Source organism: Sceloporus occidentalis, unplaced genomic scaffold, assembly GCF_023333645.1.
Source record: "Sceloporus occidentalis isolate IW3139 unplaced genomic scaffold, rSceOcc1.0.p SCAF_178, whole genome shotgun sequence".
Lineage (NCBI taxonomy): Eukaryota > Metazoa > Chordata > Lepidosauria > Squamata > Phrynosomatidae > Sceloporus > Sceloporus occidentalis.
This window is the reverse complement of record NW_028317158.1, coordinates 700,056-722,581: the sequence shown is the minus strand read 5'-3', so window position 1 is coordinate 722,581 and position 22,526 is coordinate 700,056. Positions and strand designations below refer to the sequence as shown.

The 22,526-nt window shown below is 40.7% G+C and overlaps 1 protein-coding gene across 1 annotated transcript in view; it reads right to left on the bottom strand.

Annotated features, from left to right (window-relative positions):
* LOC149278858 (pituitary adenylate cyclase-activating polypeptide type I receptor-like) overlaps window positions 1-18,381 on the bottom strand; it is a 53,404-nt gene extending 35,023 nt beyond the window's left edge. The window contains exons 1-3 of the mRNA XM_089501666.1: window positions 18,310-18,381; window positions 15,797-15,899; window positions 6,021-6,128 (exon numbers count right to left, since the gene is read on the bottom strand). Coding sequence (XP_089357792.1) covers window positions 6,021-6,128; window positions 15,797-15,899; window positions 18,310-18,381 — 283 coding nt within the window. The remainder of the gene's footprint in view (window positions 1-6,020; window positions 6,129-15,796; window positions 15,900-18,309) is intronic.
* Between the last annotated feature and the right edge of the window lie 4,145 nt (window positions 18,382-22,526).

Sequence of the window (22,526 nt, the reverse complement as noted above, 5' to 3'; positions counted from 1 at the left end):
ATGTTACACTACAAAAAAAACCTCCTCCGGCATCAAAAACACTTCAGTACTAAAGCTAGGATTTCATGCCTGGCCCCTCCACTCCAATTACTTCCCGTCCGCCGATATAAAAGCTTCCGCATCAATCGCCGAGAAGGCAGGTGTAAGAGGGTCGCTGAGGCAGTGGAGAATAGGAGGAGAGCGCGCGGGAGCAATGGAACTGCTAGGCGTTTGACATTTTTCAGTCGTGTTCCTGCGCGGGCAGCCTTTCACAATATATTTTCGTTACACAGCGAGAGATCTGCTTGCGCCATTCAATCTTCTGTGTGTATAAAAAAAACCATCTGTCCGGCTACAGAGAGGTTTAACAACCCGTAGAATAAAAGCCGGCAGCCTAGGAGGGAGATACATTGTTATCGTACACTGCGGGGAGGGAAGGAAGCGGTCTTATATCTCGTCGCGGAGTGTGACCCATGAAGATAAAGACCCGGGGGACCTGGTGGCTGCCGTGGCCCCTGTGAGCACATAACGTAAGAAGGGCACATTTTTTTCAAAAATAAAGTAAAATCTAGGGGTGGGGGAGGGGGTGTACACTGTATTTGGTGGAATGATAATCGTTATCGTTAATTCATCCATCATCAAGGATAAAGTTATTTTATCCAATGCATTTTGGATATAATTCTATATGGACTCCAATGCGTCTGTCTGCATGCGTTACTTCCGCCATATTTCCCTCCTGTCCCCGCCTCTGTCCTGCCTCTGATATGAAGTGCACCCACTGAAGTCAATGCTCACTTAAGCGTCGATGTTTTACAAGCATACATATGATTGGCTGGAGAGGGACAGACCATGTGCAGGAAGTGTACCTAAGTATGCTTCCTGCTCACACTTCCTTGTTTGTAGAGGCAGCAAAGGGGGAGGAGTCTGATTTGCACTGTTTTGCATACAGTAAGATGTACTGGATTCCAATTGGACTCCAATGAGAGACGTGAAAGAACCACTCCTCAATAATGTACCCACATACATACCCCCCAACATTTTAGGTGTTCAAACTAGAATGCCTTTGTTGGGGGGACAAGACTTTAGGCAAATGGGGCAGGACTATGGTCAAAAGGTTTATAGGTAGCGAAGCCAAACTCTGGAGCCGAAGACATCAGATCCTAAAGCACGGCTTCACTACACTGCATGATAGCCACACGGGAACTGTGACTGAGGTCTGTACTGCCGCAGTAGCAGGACAGTGTGGCTGCCTTGCTCGACAGCGGTACGCTGCCCAAAAAATTAGACTATCTGGTGGAAAAAACACCACGAAGGGCCACCAGAAATTAGTTTATCCTGTATAAAGATCTGAGTTGGCCCTATAGCAGTCATGGGATTCAAAACAACTTATTGAATTTAAAAAGTTTGTGTCAAACATCCAAGAAACAAAAGTGCCTTTTCACATCTCAGCCACTAGAGGGCACTGGCCCAATCCTTCAGTTATTAAAGGGACTTTGTCAGTGACTCATAGCTTTGTCACATTGAAACTGCAGTTACTTTGTGTTAACCCTTAACTTACAACAATATCACGGAAACTCTGACTTTTTATTAGTATTTATTGTTTTTTTTTGCGATTTTTTTATTGATCCTTAACAATGGGCAGATAGGACACACATTTACCAAGCAGTGCATCGGAGAGAAATTTGGATTTAGAGCAAAAGGGGTCCTGCTGAAACAATTTTAAAACCTAAAAATAATTTCATCGTCTTTCTCGGGTTCCATTTTTTTGTTCACCGCGTTACTCAGTAGGCGCGTATACGAGGTTTTATCGCACTATAGTGACTATGACTTTTTATGTGGAATCATTGCCATTCCAATCACATACATAGAGACGGCTGGGGCGGATGAAAGCTGAGCCTCAGCAGCAGCGATGGGGATGGGGCTGTTCTTTAAGCCTGGTTTTAAAGATTCCATTATAATACTGCATACCCCCCAACTGTCCTTTTTTTAAGGATGAACAGTCCTGACAGTGTTCAACAGCTCTAAAGCTCACAGTCATGTGTATATCCACAGCAGGAAATGGGTTTATAAATGAAACTGCGTAAATAAAATACATTATCCTTCTAAATGAAAAGATGACATGAAAAGCCGCAAAGCCTTGCTGCTTACACCCTCTTACCATACTCGTTAAACTTAAGGTGTCTGTTTAAAGTCATTTAAAGTGTAAGTATGAAGTATGATAATGTGTGTTGTAACAAATACGGTATGTGTGTGTTTGCATGTATGATTGAAATACAATAAACCATAGAAATAATGAGAATATTTTTTAAGCAGCAGAAAATGTGGGCCCCTCCGGCCAGCCCAAATTCTCCAAACAGGGATGGAACTGTACAGAAAAGCTCCAGGCAAAGTAATATGCGATCGAATGAGAATGTATGTGTGAGTGTAAGCATGTGCGTGTGTGTTAGCATGTGCGTGTGTGTTAGCGTAGGTATAACACCTTCTATCGTAGGTAGAATTTTACAAATCTGAGCTGCTTTCCATATCTGTAGTTTTGGAATTTGATTTAAACATTACTGCTGTGACAACTAAAAAAAAAAATTCCAGTTAAGGATGCTGTTCCACTTAAACAAAATATTAAGTCCTCTCTTTAGTATGTTAAGCACATAAACTTCATCATCCATCATTTTATTCTTTCGTTTAATGGTTTATTCACATTCAAAAATTAAGAAGCTTTTTTTCAGTTTCCATGGCAATATCATTCCGGTGTCTGCTTTGTGTCACATGACAATTTAATATTCTCTGAAAATAATATATGAATAAGATTTTTTTCTTGCACCATTACATGCAAAAAAAAAGACAAAAAAAAGAATTAATGTTTATCCTTATTTATAATTCCTACAACTATGAAGGTGAGATGGTTTTGGCGTCTTTTGGGAAGAGAATTTCTTTACAACCAAATTTGTTACATTTAAATGAATCTGTAATAATTCTGTAGCAGGCATGGAAACTAACAATTATTTTATCCTAATTAGGTAAATAATAAAATACATTAAAAAAAAATTGCTTCGCAGGGAACATCTTTGTGGTAACCATGACAACCTGCGAGATGCTGAATGTTTCCCGTAAATATTGTATAGAAAAAGCATAGTCTATGAGTCACTGCCGTATACTGAAGCTCTCGCTATGAGGATATAAGAACTCGTTTAGCGGATAAAGCTTGGTGGTGGCGAGCCTGTTAGTGAAACAAACATAGTCTAAGGGCTTGTATCTCTTAAGGAAGATCTTAGATTAAGACATATATTAAAATCTTTATTATAGTTTTGTTTTCAGACCATGTGATTACTGTAAATATAAACTAGAATATATATTATATATATATATATATTATATACATACTATATAAATGTTATATATATAATATATATGTTATAGATATATGTTATATGTGTTATATATATATATATATAATATATATAATATATATATGTTATATATATATATATATATATATGTTTATATTAGATCTATTTACATTGTGGATATAATGTGGCCTAACATCTATAATTTTAACTCCAAGTAACATGAGAAAGGTGATATTACTCCCAACAGTCCCGGTTTTCACAGGACAGTCTTCATTTTTGGAGGAAAGAGGGGGCACAGGGACTTAAGTCCTAAAGAACTGGCCCTGCCTTAGGAGGTATGCATAGAGGATATATTTCGGGGTATTTTTAAGCAGTTCTGTATTTTTGGGGGGTTATGTTTTTTGCCACAACCTTCTTGCCCCTCCTGTAGCCCACCCACCGGGAACCCTTTATTGGAATTTAGCAATATTGTTTTAAAAATGTGTTTAAATGGTTAATAGTTAAATTACATTTCCAGGAGAGGTTGAATAATTGAAAAACACAAGTTTTTGTTTTTATTTTTTTGGTAACAGCGGTTTCCTGTGATTTATTTGAAGCTTTCAGTGCCAGGTTCTTTCAGGATGATATAAATGGCGTCCGGGCGGAAACGTCTGGGCGTCTGTGGATGTTGTTGAGAAGAACAAACTGATGTGACAAGGTCCAGCCTGAATCCCGAATGAGGCCATTGTGCTGCTGCAGCCTTGTTTTTCATATATTTAACCCATTTTTTAACAACAAAATCAGTTTTAGTTAGCTGCCCCTATCAACCTTTTTAGTTCACCTTCCAACAGTCCAGGTTTTCACATGACAGTCCCAATTTCCCACAAACTGTCCCACGTAGCTGTAATGTGGGTAGTGGGGATCAGGGGCCTGTTGGGGAGATCCTTTGATTTCCCTGACAGAGTCACAGAGTTTTATTTTAAGGTATTGTGATGATTTCTCTTTAACCCAGTTGTAGTTTTCAGGCAGCCATTTGTATGTCTCACTCTGTTATCTGAGCCCCGATCTACTAACCCCCCGACTCCTTATCATACTGCCTGTGGGGAACAATAGAATGTCTCAGTCTCAATCACCCAACCTGACACTCTGATTAATGAAAGTCTATGGAGTAACAGACTTCATTACCATTGCCATAAAGCATCAGCTCAGTGTGGTGTTTAAGCAGGGAAAGTCACCCTAAATATCACACGACTGACAGCAATGGCGGCTTTCAGGTCTGCAGATACAGCCCTGGGTGTTATATTACTGTATACAGCGCTGGGGGGTTATATTACTGTATACAGCGCTAGGGGTTATATTACTGTATACAGCACTGGGCGGTTATATTACTGTATACAGTGCTGGGGGGGTTATATTACTATATACAGTGCTGGGGGGTTATATTACTGTATACAGCACTGGGGGGTTATATTACTGTATACAGCGCTGGGGGGTTATATTACTGTATACAGCGCTGGGGGGTTATATTACTGTATACAGCGCTGGGGGGTTATATTACTGTATACAGCGCTGGGGGTTATATTACTGTATACAGCGCTGGGGGGTTATATTACTGTATACAGCGCTGGGGGTTATATTACTGTATACAGCGCTGGGGTTTATATTACAGTACACAGCGCTGGGGGGTTATATTACTGTATACAGCACTGGAGGTTATATTGTATACAGCGCTGGGGGGTTATATTACTGTATACAGCGCTGGGGGGTTATATTACTGTATACAGCGCTGGGGGTTATATTACTGTATGCAGTTCTGGGGGTTATATTACTGTATACAGCGCTGGGGGTTATATTACTGTATACAGCACTGGGGGTTATATTACTGTATACAGCGCTGGAGGGTTATATTACTATATACAGCGCTGGGGGTTATATTACTATATACAGCGCTGGGGGTTATATTACTGTATACAGCGCTGGGGGGTTATATTACTGTATACGGCGCTGGGGGTTATATTACTGTATGCAGTTCTGGGGGTTATATTACTGTATACAGCGCTGGGGGTTATATTACTGTATACAGCGCTGGGGGTTATATTACTGTATACAGCGCTGGGGGGTTATATTACTGTATACAGCGCTGGGGGTTATATTACTGTATACAGCGCTGGGGGGTTATATTAGTGTATACAGTGCTGGGGGTTATATTACTGTATACAGTGCTGGGGGGTTATATTACTGTATACAGCGCGGGGGGTTATATTTCTGTATACAGCAATGGGGGTTATATTACTGTATACAGCGCTGGGAGTTATATTACTGTATACAGCGCTGGGGGTTATATTACTGTATACAGCGCTGGGAGTTATATTACTGTATACAGCGCTGGGGGTTATATTACTGTATACAGCGCTGGGAGTTATATTACTGTATACAGCGCTGGGGGTTATATTACTGTATACAGCGGTTAATGTTCATAGGAAAATATTTACTCTTCCATGGACTTTCCCTTATAAAGTAAAAACCATATCAATTTAAATTAAGAATATGGTAACAAAATAAAAATTCCCTTTTGTTCCCTTAAAAGCATTAACCGGGGAATAAGCCTTGTCTATAAAATACTCGTAATAACCCAAACGACAGACGCTAACACTTTGTCAATGACGCATCTGTAACATTAAAAACGGTGCGAAGTGTAACGAATCGTGTGACACTTACCATCTTCAGAGTCTATCATACTGAACAACTCAGGGCACCGGATGTAAGCAACTTTTCCGACCACTGCAGGCATCCAGCAGGTTATGTTATCCCACATTCCGGGGCATCCTGAAAAGGACAGGGAACACGTTGACTTGTTTTGGTATCATGAAGCCATTGAGAATTTATATTTAGAGCATTCTACCGGAAACAATCATTTATTTGTATTTGGGTTCGGTAAATGTGAATGAATGAGTTCTAGGATTAACGGAAGAGAATAATGTCCGCTTTTACATAATGGAATTCACTTAAAAGGACATTAATGCCCTAAAATCAACGCATACAGGCCACAGGGTGGGTCTCAACATGCCCTTGCACGGCATGAAGCTGTTTTATCATAAGTATTATACAAAAGTAGTAAAACAAAATAGACAGAGGTCCAATAAGAAACGGTCAAAACCATTTCCTTCAGTTTCCATGGCACCAGTTTGCGCATGTGCAGCGCCAGTTGTGTTCCAAAGTAAACTTTGCAAAATGAGGCATCCATAGTCGGCGATGACGTTTTATGGGTGCTAGGTATCAAGGCTTACAGTTTGGGAAAGTTGGCCAGCATGCAATCCCTTCGTGAATTAGGCTCTACAAAAGGTTGTAAATGTTTTGGGGCTCATGTGGACTTCCGCTCTTGCCTTCTTTGCTGCTATTAGCCCCCCCCCCAATTTATCTATCTTTCTCTTCTCTTACTTTCTATATTTTTATTCTTTCTTTCTAAAGATAACATTTCCTGTAAATGCTGCCCATCCATTTCTAAAGGTGACATATAGGTCAGAACTGATATGGGCTGCACTCGAGTATATGTTCTGTATATAACAGAACATATATATAAAAATGATATCTGCTAACCAGGCAAGCTAGCATATAAAATCTGTGTCCACTATATAATAAAAACACTATTTGTTAGCCTAACACAAAATGAACAGTTAACAAAAATAAATAATTCTTTATAGTTTCAGCTCTGTAACTGTTTTTTAAAATAAAAAAATTATATATAGTTGTATACACATCAATACATAACAAAGATATCTCATGATTGAAATAGATAAAAGAAGTCAAATACATTATTTGTTTTATTCTTTTCATATGCGGGTTTTGCATTTATAGCCGTGCATTTTTTATTTCTTGTTTTTTTTACTCCCGCAGACGCCTTTTAATGCGAACCCAGGATTCTCAGACACGGAGCTGCGGAATGCGGCTTTATGAAGGACTCTATGAGAACATTAATGGCCCCGAACATTTTACTCCTACCTGCCCTCAGCTTTTCATAGAGAAACGCGGGGGGCACTCGTCGATTGAAGTGCGTATGAGCTTTCATCCACGCATCTTATCGTCTAATTAATATATTTTTACATTAAAAGGTACTTTGTTCTACACGGTAGATCAACCTGACAAAGAGCACACTCCTAAATGACAAGAGCATGGCGAGAATTTTAATTATCGCAGTTTAATTTGTTTAATCTGGATCTGCCATCTAAAATTAATACTAATGAAAAAAAAAAATAATTAAAAAAAAATTGATTTAATACTAATAAACGCAACACTTTGTTATTTATATAAATATATATATATATAATAAATCAGAAGTTTTTAGTAGCCTCTTATGATTTTGAGCTTGTTTTATTTTGTTTTTTCAATAAAAGATTTGTTTTTTAAATAGACTTTATTCTAAATAGAAGGAAACAATGTGTAAGATGGACCCGTTGGGTGTTTTTATTTTTTTATTTTAAATACATGTATTTTTCTGATATTGGCTTCCCCAAGATTGTCAGCAAAGGTAAAAAAAAAGCACCAAAAAGAAATAAAAATGCACAAATTATTTAAAAATAATAAGTATGCTATATGCGCTGAAGATAACTCGCAATAGAAAGGTACTTTTTTATGACGTGTCTATGTGGATACCCCTGGACGGGAATGACGCCTCGTCTCATGTTGTTTTCCTGATACATTTTTACCCAATAGAATTTGGTAAGTAGTTCTCCAGGGTGCATACCTGGGAGCTTTCAAACATTGGCTGCCCAGAGCTCTTGGGGGGGGGCTTTACAGTGGGATGGGGGTAGTTGTGTGCAGGGGCAGGACTAGCCACACATAGGGGGTGGGACTAGCCCGAAACAGCCTTTAGTGGGCGTGGTCATCAGGGGCGGGCTGGGCCGGGGGGGCAGGGGGGCAATTGCCCCCCAGGCCGCCCGAAATCTAATCTAAACGGCCGCTGGGTACTGATGCCGCCGGCCGGCGCTACTTTAATACTTTTTTTTAAAATTGAATATGGCAAGCCGGATCGGCTATTAAATGAAAAAAAAATAGTATTAAAGCAGCGCCGGCCGGCGGCATCAGCACCCAGCGGCCGTATCCGCCCCCTCGCACTCACCTTTCACCCCTCACGCTGCTCCCATCACTATGCGGCCATCAGATTGTTGGAAATCGAATCTAAATGGCCGCTGGGTGCTGATGCTGCCGGCCGGCGCTACTTTAATACTTTATTTAATTATTTTTAATATGGCAAGCCGATCCGGCATATTAAATAAATAAAAAAAAGGATTAAAGTAGCTCCGGCCGGTGGCATCAGCACCCAGCGGCCGTTTAGATCAGTTTTCCAGCAGCCTGATGGCCGCATAGTGATGGGAGCAGCGTGAGGGGTGAAAGGTGAGTGCGAGGGGGCGGAGCCACTTCACTTGACTTGCCCCCCAGGCCTTAGGCTGCCAGCCCTCCCCTGGTGGTCATATACTGTTCCGCTGCCCAGAGAAAGAAGACGCAGACCCGGAGACCCAGGGTAGAAGAGCTTCAGCCGGAGACTTCAAGTCAAACCTGAAGAGTTCCTAGCTATGCTTAGGAGTCAGGAGCAGCGTTTACATGATGTCACAATTAGGTAACAAGATGACATCAAAAAAACCTTGAAATCTGAGTTACGTTTTGTGTTACCAGCCCCAGAAGAGGTTGCCTTGCCTTAAGTCCGCAAGCCCCCCCAACATCACCTTGACTCATAGTTCTATTTTGACTGGAAAATACTAACTCAAATACATTAATTCTCGGCTCCTTACAGGTTTAAAGTGTTAAAAAGTTTCATGGTCATTTAGGTTCATTATTCTGAGCACAAAATATATTTAAAAGTGGTTTTAGTTTATGGGAAACTCTTTCTGGATCTGCTGGTTTGGGATTTGTACAAATTTAACAAACTTTAACTTGGATAAGGGAACACAACGTGCCATTGGAACACAGGAGTGATGGGAGTGATAAAGGGCCATTGGAACACAGGAGTGATGGGAGTGATAAAGGGCCATTGGAACACAGGAGTGATGGGAGTGATAAAGGGCCATTGGAACACAGGAGTGATGGGAGTGATAAAGGGCCACTGGAACACAGGAGCGATGGGAGTGATAAAGGGCCATTGGGACACAGGAGTGATGGGAGTGATAAAGGGCCTCTGTACGCCTATGAAGAGATTCCATTAAAAATCAGCCGTTTCCAGCTACAGTAGTCATTGACAACATTAACCCCGTCTGTGCTGGGTTTCTGATACGTTATTTTAATGGACAAAATGTGCTTGTTTTTAGAGACAAGCAGATATACTTCATATATAGTAAAATATATTTAAATATAAATTCACAGTTATGATCCAAATACACATTTAGGAATGCAAAAAAAAAAAAAACTACATTTTTTAAGGCTAAAAAGTTAAGTAGTTGAGTAGGACAGGAATGTAGGTTTAATAACTTAAGGTAGTATTTTAATAGGTAAATGAATGTTTTAGTTATATGTCTGGCTTGGATGGAAGAGGGGAAAGACAGGGGATGGGAGAGAGAGAGATGATGGGAGAGAGAGAGACGGAGGAGAGAAGAGAGAGATTTAAATACAGAAAGGGATTTTAAAAAGTACAGGAGGGAAGCTTATTTCAAAGGAGGAGAAATGTCAGAATAATCTAAAACTAGATGATCAGAGGCCTAAATGGAATGTATAGACATTTTACTTTACTAAGAGGGTGGTAGATATGTGGAACAGACTCCCAGCACTAGTGGTAGAGGCTAATACAGGGATTGAATAGTATAGGAATATGGGAATGGGACAGGAATATGGCTCCTGAATTATTGCAATCTAATTTGTTTAATGTGGATCTGCCATCTGAACGCAACACTGTGTTATATATATATATATATATATATATATATATATATATATATGTTATAATAAATCAGACGTCACAGAATGAGGTCACAGTAGATGAAATAAAAAATTTCGAACCATTCTCCTATATACAGTTCTAAGCACAATATCTTTTAATTCTTCATTAAAAACCGAAAACACACGTGCCCGCAGCATTAGTAATAAGTAGAAGAATATTCTACATTTTCAAAAAAAAAAAATATTAAAAATTTGACGGCATCTGTTCTATCAGCAGTAAGAGAGCAACTCAAGGGTTTAAATCGCTGGAAGCCAAAATGAATTGAAAACTAAGTCCAGAAAATGGTTTTAAGGCCAAGTCTCTCGGGAAAAGTCTTCCAGTCTGAAGCTCGGCTTTTAATTCAGTCTTTTGACAGGTGACATTAGGATGATAAATTTCCTTACTTTACAACGGCTACGTAGTTCTTAAATCAATCAATCATCCCCGAGTATTTACAGCGGGTGACAGGTTTTATAATCTGCGTGATACATTCATGGAAGATTTGCTGGATATTGGATAATTTTGCCTTGAAAAAAAATCATTTCTACAATAACCTTCAGGGATTATACAATTTAAAAGTTGGAAATCAGCCGCACGCACGTTCCATATGATCATTTTGTAAAATAATAGAGGAAAGGGGGGATTCTGTTTTATCCCATATTTACATTTGGAGATGTGTTTTGGGGTCGATATTCTGTTTGTTTCCAATAACTACGGGTTGTTTTTTTTTTCTTTTTAGACAAGATCATGTTTTCCAAGTATCTTGTGATTCACCACCACCCACTGATTCTAATTCGATCGCGCAGAAATACAGATTTCAAATGGGTTCGCCATGCAAATAATAGTCGATACGCTGTCGATAACAAATTATATAAAATAGAGATGGATACATCTCAAGTTTCCTGGTTTTCGTGGGAGAGTCCCCATTTTTTGGGTGTTGCCCTGCTGTCTCGTGTAGCTGCCGTGGGAATCAGTGATCAATTGGAGAGATCCTCTGATCCCCCCTAACCTCTCCCACCTGACCTTTCTAGAAATGTTCTGCATCTGAGGGCAACACGATGGCTCATTAGCATAGCTGGGAATGACGGGGAAGCTCCAGGAGAAGCGCTGCTTCTCAGGTTCTCCGGGGTAGACACCCAAATCCTCCTGATCACGGGAGCTGGATCCTGACACATATCACTGCCCACCCATTTCCCTCTTAAATGGGGTGTGTCCTGCAAAATCAGCGGGACCACCCATTGACGACCAGACACTGATGTCAGCTGGTAGACCTGGCTGCATCCCACGAGGGGGGGCTCCAGGTAACCGGAGCCTAAAAGTTCCCAGGTATGCTGATCAGGTAAGGTGGGCAGATGGTCCCATCTACAATCAGGCCCATGCTTTGTTACACACTCGCCTCTAACCTCTAACTACAATCCCAACGCAGGTAATAAGGGATGACGGCAATAAGGGAACCGGAAAGCAGGAAAGTCTATTTGCTCCATCATCCAGTTACTGTTGCCCATTAGAAGTCTGGTTACTTTGTAACATCTAGTTCATGTGATCTCAGACACCTAAAGAACTGCTGGTTGGAAAAAATACACAAGTGCTCATTAAGATCTGACTTGTCTCCATGGAGACAGACTGATAGATCTTGCTAAGAGCAATAGCGTTCCGTAGAGGACTGTAACTATGGAGCGTTCGTCATTGATCTAAAGGACTTCAGATCAGAAATCAGTAGTTACACTGTCCCCTTCCTATATAAGTTTCCCTGTTAGTGACATATTTAGTCCTCGGTTACTGCCTTAACTCTGACCCAGGGCCCCCAAAGTGAATACAAGCAGCCAAGCCTCATCGTCCAATGGGTGAACTGGCAATGGCGCCAAAGGGTTAAATATTAAGGCTCCTACTGGGGCAGTTTAAAAGCCAGTTATATAGAGCTCAAAAACTAGTTGCCAACATTCTACTCCATGCCGTCGGAACGCACAGCTATGTACCATCACACTATGCTTGGGAAACAAGCGGTGCTCGGGCACAGCCCAAAAAAAAGCTGACAGTATGCTGAACGCAAACGCTGGCAAACGAGAATGGTTGTTGACTAAGCCTCAGCGTTGGACATATGTTGAGTAGGCTAAACTTGGGAACTATAGCCAATAGCTATACCATGGAAGGGTCATATTTCCCCAATTGCCATGGTTTGCGCAGTGGTTCAGCCAGGGACCTCTGGCACATTGATCTTCCTTCCAGGGCAACTGTTAGATGTTGGCATTTTTTAAACCCCATTGGTTTAGATGTCGGTTACTGCCTTAACTCTGACCCAGGGCCCCCAAAGTGAATACAAGCAGCCAAGCCTCATTGTCCAATGGGTGAACTGGCAATGGCGCCAAAGGGTTAAATATTAAGGCTCCTACTGGGGCAGTTTAAAAGCCAGTTATATAGAGCTCAAAAACTAGTTGCCAACATTCTACTCCATGCCGTCGGAACCCATGGTTTGCGCAGTGGTTCAGCCAGGGGCCTCTGGCACATTGATCTTCCTTCCAGGGCAACTGTTAGATGTTGGCATTTTTTAAACCCCATTGTCTAATCTGTCCACACCTGATTCCTCCATTAGGAACACCCTTTATAAACTCGCTCCTCCCTTCTGGCATTGATTGATGGATTGATTCTTTAGATGACTCTTGCTCATTGACCCATAATTGCTCCAGATTTACTGGTTACTTCTCCATGACCTCTCCTTCCCCTTTGTTACCTCTCCTTAGCACTAAGCATTGCACTATGCCGCCTAGTAAAGATCATAGGATTCTAATGCAGAATTATATACCTTATAGGAACTCCTGGAACTCCATGCTGAGGAACCCTCATACAAGAAACTTCCACGTCAGTGGATAGCCGCCACTCATATATATATATATATATATATATATATTCTATAACATGACCGAAAACAGAATTGGAACCCAAAACATACCTTCGTTGCACTGCTACAAATATTTATTTTTGTTGCCTTCCTTAACGTGACGCACAGAGGGAAACTATTTGCTAATTACAGGTCACAGTCAATAAATCCCGTGGGCCGGTGTCATTTTATTTGGACACGTTTCTCAAAAACAACTACTATTGTGTTCCTTTCCTGCTGTAACTGTTTTCAATCCATCAATTTAACCAACAAATTACTGTAGCTGGTCTAATGAGCCATGCAGGTAATTTGTGATCGCTTCCTTCCAAATTACAGGTATTTTGAGTAATGGCACCGAGTGAGATCACAGATACTTCTTTCAGGAAAACGTCGAACGGAAAGAGACCCAACATTTTAATAAAGGCAGTTCATTTCAGATTTCTTCAAAAATAAGAATGCGTTTAAAAAAAATAAATAAATAAAATGATTAATAATTTGTGAAATCAAAATAACAGACTGACCCATGTTAATTGAGAACCTGCTGGAATAATAAATGCATCTGTAGTGAAGATTAAGGGGTGACACTTTCCTAAATTCAATTCTTCCCTTCTTGTATTCACCCCATGTGCTCAAAGGTCAGCCATTGGCTTTGTAAATGCCACCAGAGCTTCGTGAAGTCTGGCTATGCCGGTAAATACCGGAATCAGTCCCAGCAGTTACATTAAGGACTTATTACATATGCAAAGGGCAGTCCCCTCATCAGGGTGGTCTACAGAACTTATCTGGGGGCCCCAAGTAGTTGCAAACTTTCTAAATGAGATTGTTCCTCCAGACCCTTATCCTTTGTCACTAAAATGAAGTGTCTTTGATTTAGAAACATTGTTTCTTGTTGACTGTTGCTGGACTACAAACACTCTAATCTTGTAGACACGCTGGAGGACTATTTATGTGGTCTCTAAAACAAATGACACCGCTCTTCATGGAATTTAATTGCAGAATTAATTCAGTGGGTGAAGGCGGTTGAGGTTTTAAAACCCCAATGCTGCAACTTACCCTGCAGATGCCACTGGTCTCCCTCTCTGTTCAATTAGTTAAATGTCCGTACGAGCAAATTTATTGGTCGCTCGTACGGACATTTAACTAATTGAACAGGGAGGGAGACCAGTGGGATCTGCCGGGTAAGTTACGGCACCAGGAGTTAACAGTCTGTATGAGCGACCCTATTGGTCGCCAGCAGGGGGCTCGTCTGCCATCAACCAATGGCAGACGAGCCCCCTGCTGACGACCAATAGAGTTGCTCATACGGACATTTAAACTCCTGGCGCCAGAGCTGCGCTAACCCCTTAACCGGAAAAACGAAGAAAAACCGAACACGAAGAATGTCCACGAATATTCGCCCGAAGAGAAGACAGGAACAGGCGAATATTCGCGGAATACGAAGATTTCCCCCCCCCCCCGAAGACGAGCACGAAGACGAACACGAAGAGCCCCCTGGTGCCCAAGTCTAGTACATAGTATGTCAAGAAGAAGGAAAAGTAGTTTTTTTTGGATATGGTAGAAAGCAAAATTTTAGAAATTTTTCTAGAATTTATTAAGCGTTACTGTGAAATCCAGGCTTTTATAATCCAGGCTTCACCAACAACTCCATCAGTAGCGTTAATGAGAGAGAAAGGATGTGGAAACAGGCAAAGGGACTGGCCAGACTGATTGGGGATGTTTAGGAGCCATGAAAATATAGCAAATTAGTTGAATTGTGCGAATATAGAATTCTGTGGACTAAATGTGAAAATATACATAATAATAAGATCGCATCCGATAAAAATGAATGCCTTGTATTTAACAAATTAATGGCAAACACGTAATGGTGCAATTTATAATTGGCGTTTAATACGATCGTTAGAGCGATGGCCAAAAGCTGTCTGGCTTTTCACATAAGTGGAAAACCATCGCGCTCAAAACAAGCTAGAATCCTTCCAATTGTGCAGTAAGCAGCTAAATGATAAATTAGAGCATCCTTCAGGAAGGTGTCAACTTCCAAATTGAATTGAAATTCCCTTGGTCCCTGCCATTCCCGGCTAATGAAAATTCCGAAATAAAATGAAATCATTTCAACGGGCTGTGGCGTATTTCTATGATAATATAACACTTGCCATGCCAGGAGAAGCCGAGCACCGGAGGGTAGCTCTTTGCGTATGGCAGAAAAAAGAAAGTAGGAGAAGGAAAAGGTCCTGGTGACCCAAATCCCTTTGTCCTTTTTTTCCTCCCCTTACGTCCCTCCTTGTATTGCTCAAGTGCTTTGCCAGGTGGCCATGTGGGAGCTGCGATACAGCTTTTATCGATGTCACAGTTTTTATGGACTGATCGGGGAGGTCAGAAGATCTCCCCAAATGACCCCCCAGGACAACCAAAAGTAGGACAGCAGGGTAGATGAAGATCTGAATTGGGACTGGGATTATACCCGGTATGCATATTTTAACACATTTGTAATAAAAAAAAAAAAAAAGTTTAGCTTTCCTGATGTAAAACTCATTATGTAATAGTTACGTTGGGCAATTATCTACATCACCTTCTATTTCCTGTTTTCTGCACCAATCAAAAGAAAGGTTACAAAGAAACAGGGGCATTGGAAATATCATAAAAACATCCGTATATAGTAAAAATGAGAATGTATAATGGGGGGCTAATAATTCGGAACCAATGGACGGTTATCTGTACCTGGCACAGTGTCGTTCCACATTTCAGATTCGTATGCTTGTATCTTCTCCAAGCAGGCTTCCTGCTCCTTCTTTATTATACAATATGGGTGCATGGCAGACACCTCGGAAAAAAAAAAAGACATATTCATATAAGACATCTTATCTCCTTTTTTCATACAATCATTTTCATTTTTTTACACTTATATAACAGTCATGTTACGCATCTTATGATTCAAGCACGATATTGCAATAGAGTCTTATAATATAAAGCAGAAAAGGCTGCTTTATACATTACATTTACTGTAATCTCTAGTTTGTTATGCAAATAAACCTTAGTTTATGGCTCGTTTAATTCTTTTCTCTCAAGCTTTAAACAACACATATACTCTTAAGAAGTATTTTCATTTTTTTATGGCAGCAACCTATCAGTGCACGGTTTTTGTGTCACGTGACAATTAAGCATTTCCTGGAAAAAAATAGGAATAAGGCACCTTGTTACAGGAATAAATAATTTATTTCTAGGAAGGGTTTGGGCATTCAATAGGATATCAACTAGTAATGATACTGATAATACTATATTTATTATCTGACCTTTACTAGCCATATTTTAACAATTAAAATATATATATATATATATACAGGATGTGGGATGAAGTTCATTTAGTAATTTATAGAAAACATATTTTCCTGCATTTTCCCTATAATAATAATGAAACTAATAATAAAAAAATAAATAAAACAATAATTAAAGTAATAATAATAAAACATAAATAAAAAAATTAAAATAATAATAATAACATATATTTACCCTTAAAAAATCATACTAAAATATATTGGTAAAAAGAACATTACGTGACGCTAGTTTGACTGGTATTGTTAGAAGTCATCACAACATTTCTTGTGTGCCCCAGATATGTCTACAATTTTTATCTCTTTTTTTACATGATCCTGTGGAGCTCTTAACATGACGGTTTGAAAAAACACATACGTGTATTTCTGCTCCTGTGACAATCGTGTCAAAACAAACTCTGCATGGCGGGTTTGCCTGATATCCGTGAACGGGTGTACAGAGCATTAGAATGTCACGGGCTTTACTATGCGACTTGATTTAGATTGGTTTGGAATCGTATCCGTTAATACTGCATGAAGCATTTTAAATTACAGTCATTTCTCAGCCACTTAGATAAAACGCAAGAAAAATCTAACGCTATCCCCTCTTTAAAGTGGTTTAGTCATTTTTTTTTTCTCTCTTACCGACGAGGAAAAAATTATATACATTTGGGGGAGAAAAATATTCCATTGATTTATTCAGATATGTAGTTCTACAAATGTGCTTTATTACAAGGATCGACTAAAAGCAGAATTCTCTATTTAAATAGATTGGAACCCGCAAGCTTTGGCATAATTAGCCATACCTTTTGTATTGCTATCTATTTTCTCGATAATAAGATATCTCATGATTGGTCAAAATATAAATGAAATAATATAGTTAAAGGAAGCAAAATGAAAAGCTGCATGCATTAGATTGCAAGCTTTCAAGACTACTCAGGTCTCTCCTTCAGGTGTAAGAGTCATATGTAAGTCTTCAAAGCTTGCGATCTAATGCAATTCAGTTAGCCATGGAATGAAAATAAGCTAATTAGTCTAACAGCACCGGACTGGTAATGGTGGGGTGGCTCTGGCACTTTAAGGCCGTGGCCAAACACTACAGAACCCAATCTGGTGATGGAGCGCCATATTGGGCCCATGTGGACTAATGTCGGGAAACGGCCCACCGGGCATTAGCCTCATGGCTAACAACATACAACTCCGAACTTTTGCTTACCACGGACATTCTAAAATGGTTTCAAAACATATAAAACCTTCAAGGAAATGTTACTAGCTTTGTCCTCATCTTGCCTTAGACCTTCAAACCCACTTATCTTGACCAACACCTTGCACTCCCGCGACGGACTGGAGCCGTGATAAAATATTGGGGAGAGATCGTTGATAAAGTGGAAACTCGGATTGCATTAGAGTACACAGACTCATGATTAATTTCCTGAGAAGTCTCTGCTTTCTGTTCAACTGTCTTTTAAATTAGATTGTGCTCGTGGTGATTTGATGTGAGATTGGATTTGCAGCGCAGTGACAAAAACAGCATGGAAACCAAAATAATGATATATAACAGAGATTTCCAGAAAAATGTGCTTTTCATATGACGATCCACATAACTGTTGGCTTAACTTGTACAATGACGGACGTCATTTTAATGGCGTCTGTGTTGGACTCTTCATGAAGGCATTTTGATGAAAAGTAGAACGGCAATTAAAGAGAAGCTGTCCCTAACATAACCAGATTCATCCATAAACACTAAATATGTTTTATTCTTTTGTGAGTTTGCAGTCATTGTTACTGTGATGGATATATTTGGTCGAAAAGGAAGGGATTATTCTACCCCAAGGAAAGCTGAGGTCCTGCCCCGAAGTTCTCTCTCTTCTCCTTCACCCGTGCAAAGATGTCTAGATTTTAGTTGTTCCTGCTGGCAGATACCTGACCTATTTCTACATACTGGGGACTTTTTCTCATGAGACATCCAGCGCCTCCTTGTTCCAGGTCATCCATGCCCTTCAACAATGCAGGTAACCAAATCGGGACACCTTGCTGTGGGGTTTGGCAAGAGTTGAGGATTGGAAGTCGGTAGGATTATACTCAGAAGTAGGAAGGGAAGAAGAAGTGGCCACCCACCGGCCTTACCCGAATAGCCACAGGCATTCAACTCGTTGGACCCATCAAGGGGAGATCAGAGGTCCTCCCTAAACAACCCATGTTCCCCACTGCCCCCAAAAGTGGGACAGTTGGGCAGCTAAAGGGGCAAGACGGGTATGAGGGAGATCCGCTAAGACACAGTTACTTCTGCCTGAAAATCAGGACTGTGCTGCAAAAAAGCCAGGGTATGGTCACCTGTCCCTGCTTATTGAACATTATGGGAATTGTTGTCCGCTGACATCGGGAAAACTAAACAAGGAGCTTTTAAAATAAAATCCAGAAATGTGTTGAATTAAGAGTCTACAATCCAATGTTTTATTTTGTCTGCCATTCCGAACGTAATCACATCCTTTCTGCTTATGTACATAGATATATTGATTGGCAATTATTTCAGATTGAGCATTCGACGAAGATCCGGCTGTGTGATTATGCGTGCGCAATCACAGAGGCATTGTGTCTTTAAAATTGTTCCGAGTTGGCTCCTGGAAGAACCTTTTCATGGAACATAAAGGAGTTGAAAATAAAAACTATGTGGCACCCTAAATGTATTTGTGGCTTTCATCCCGTTTCCGTGGAAATCAGTGTTGAACATCAGTCTATGAGTCTTTCATTCTAAATACCTTTTTTAATGCCCAGCAAGTTCCACCAGATGCATCATCACGCTCTGTATTAACTCTATGCTGTTCTGTGGACCGTCAGGGAGTACGAGGGCCAGAAGTATAGGCCAAGGTCCAAGGCAGCAAGGATCAAATCAAAGCAATAAAAAGAAATACTATAGCTAGAGCCTCATAACCAACATGGGTTGGCAAGACCAGAGGCCACTACTCTACCAGTAGGGAGAAGAAGTTGGCCTGTAGACTCGTGGAAGCTGGGTATCAGGAACCTTAAGATTAGATCCAGTCACCACCAGGAGGCTCCTTGTTCCCGTTCCTGACACACCTGTGGTTCATCGAGTACTCAGGGGCCAATATATACCTGGGCTGCGACTTATTTATCTTTGATCATCAGGTATTTGACCTTGGCCTAGACTTGGACTCTCCATCTGTGTCATCCTTGTGTACTTTGCATCCTGACGCCAAAACTTCTGCTTCCCAGCACCAGAAATGTGAATGTTATCAAATGTTAAATACATTTTGAAGTCCATTTGCATGGATTTCTGTGGATTTTACTAAAACTAGCAAAACTTCCCAGGTATACTTATCCTACGTTTATTTTTAAGGCTTCTGTGTTGTCCTTTGCCGTGACACATCTAAGAGACGATGACGCGTTCCGCTCCTGTAACACTGTCTTTATTTGTTTTTTTCCCCTTGGTAGCGTTTAAGATCTTTTTCAATCACCAACCGTTCCCACGGGGGTTATTTACTCTGCTGCAATTTTATTTTTGGTCAAGTCAAGAATTTGCCGACATGCGCGAGTTCATTAGTGTTAAAAGGCCAGCGCTTTCTCATAAAAGAACAGCGAGCGCTGACATCCATTAACAGTAAAACTCTGACTATAGATAAAAGAGTGTCAATTCTGAAACATGTGATGGCATTTTACTGATTTGGTAGGGGACTTTCTGCGAATGTGTGTGTGGGGGGTCTCATTAGATGCCCCCTGGAACTCTCTTACAAGCAAGGTGAGTATAGCGTGCGTGTACTTGGCTGAGTAGATGTGTTCAGCCAAACCCATCTCCTGCAAGCTAAGGACCTGGGGGCAGGAGAAATAGGCAAATGCATATTGGGAGGATTCTGTGAAATCCCTCCATGCATTTAAAGGGACCAGTCAGCTATCACATCCATTAAAGTGCATTATAGCTGCCTGTTTTTCCTGCTGTAAACTGGTTAAGGACCATAACCAGTCTCAAATCTAACCAGTCTAGATTCAGGAGCCTCTGCTACTTCTGCTGGGAGGCTGTTCCACCTACCTACCACCCTCTCAATAAAGTAAAACTTCCTTCCATTGCATCTCAGCCTCAGACCCTCTAGTGTTAGATTCTGGTCTCTTGTTCTAACATTTCTCCTCCTTTTTAAATAAACTTCCCTTTCCTTTGTTAAATCCCTTTATGCATTTAAATGTTTATCTCCCATCCCCTTCTCTCTCTTCTCCCTCCCCCCAAGCTGGACATACTGAGATCCCTTAGTCTTTTACATATCCTTCTAGAGATGGGGGTCTCCAGAACTGCCTCTAATACCCTAGATGAGGTCTGAGCAGAGATCCGTAAAGTGTCAGAACCCTCTTCCCGCTACTAATGCCTCTCGCTATACAACCCGACACCCTGCGAAGCTTTTTCCGACACTTTGTTGCATCGACCGCTTACTGTATGAAGGCTTTAAGTGACAATAAAGCTTTTGTTCTCTGTATTATCGCGAAGGCAAAGTGTTATGTGAATGTTTATTTGTCCTTTAGCCCCTTAAACAAATACTCGTTCTGATGATAAATAACAACATTCCTGGAATTTCCTGTCCTTAGCGGGTGAGAATCCAGGAATTAGGTGCAAGCGTCTCTCTGAATTATTACCCGTCACGAAAACACCTGCATTGCAGTCGGCGTTAACATTTCCTCCCAGCGCCGAGCCGACGTTCTGATTCACGAATGTTTCCTGAGTGCCACCTAATGAAAACTGCTCCAAAAACTGCTTTCCGTGACTTTTAAAAGATTATTTCTATTAATATTTATTCAAATACCATTTCTGTGGCTCGTACTGAGGAATTAATAAGAAAAGCCCTTCTAGTGGTAAAAGAGGCTGATTAAATAAAAAATAAAAAAATAATGGATCTATAAAAGAATCTATAGATAATACTATCTATAAGTAAACTGAATAGCTTTTTGGAAAACATTGAGTAGTAAAATGTACCGTCATAAATACAAATTACACAGCCAGTGAATTAAATTAACCCTGACTGTATTTCTAACCGAAATCAGGCAATGAGTTCTGACAAGCATACGATGTTTAATGTTGTAGTTGCGTTAGGAGCATTCCAGCTCTAGAAACTTGGAAATAAAATGAATCTATTGATGATATGCATGAAACGAATAGTTCTAGAATATTAGTTCTTTATTATAATCCAGGACTTGGAGTGGATTGGGGGGGTATATATATAGTAATACCTGGGGGTCTTTGGAGAAGACGGTGGAGGGTGGGGGCCGACATCCTCAGTGGGCAGGGCCAGTGACATTGCGAGCGAGGCTAGCCCCAACCAGTTTATCTTTTATGGGGGCTGTGGCAATGGGCGGGCAGTGGGGCGTGTCTAATAGTCTATAACTTCCGATTCGTCCGCCTGATGCCTCTAACGAAATGTGTAATTTATTTGGTTATTATCTAATAATTATTTGAAGCTAACTTTTAATTACGAAAAGGTAAGATTTGAGTTACCAAGCACTTAATAATAATAATTTATAAATCATATAAATGTCACAGACTCATATGGAGAAAAAAAACTTATGCTAATTAACCCCTTGATGACAATTGCCGGTCCGGGCATGTCACGGAAAAACAAGTCGTTTACGACAAATGACGTGCCAGGACCGTCATTTGTTAAAACGGGTTAAAAAAAAATCGATCCGTGATCCGTGATCGATTTTTTCACCCAAACGGCGTTGCTGTAATGCCTCGACCTCGAGGCTATCAGCAACGCCACGATCGGCACCAGAGGCCATGTCTGGCCCCTCTCTGGGGCGTCAACATCCGCCATACATTGTATGGCGGCAGACGCCCGTTTTAAAAGCGTTTAGGAGGCGATCAACGATCACCTCCTAAACTTAAATGGTGTAGCTGGAATGCCTTGATCAGGAGGCATCCAGCGACACCAAACACTTACCCCAGGATGGACTGTGACCGCTCCGGAGAGCGGTCACAGCCGCAGCTGCACGCAGTCTTCACCATCCGCAAGATGTCGGCGGCCCGGGAAAAAAAACACTAAAGATGCAAAAGTTCGCTAGATGGTCTCCAGACCCTCTAGAGAACTCTGGCTCCACTTGCAGGTTGAATACAGGTACAGGTACAGGTACAGGGAGAAGGG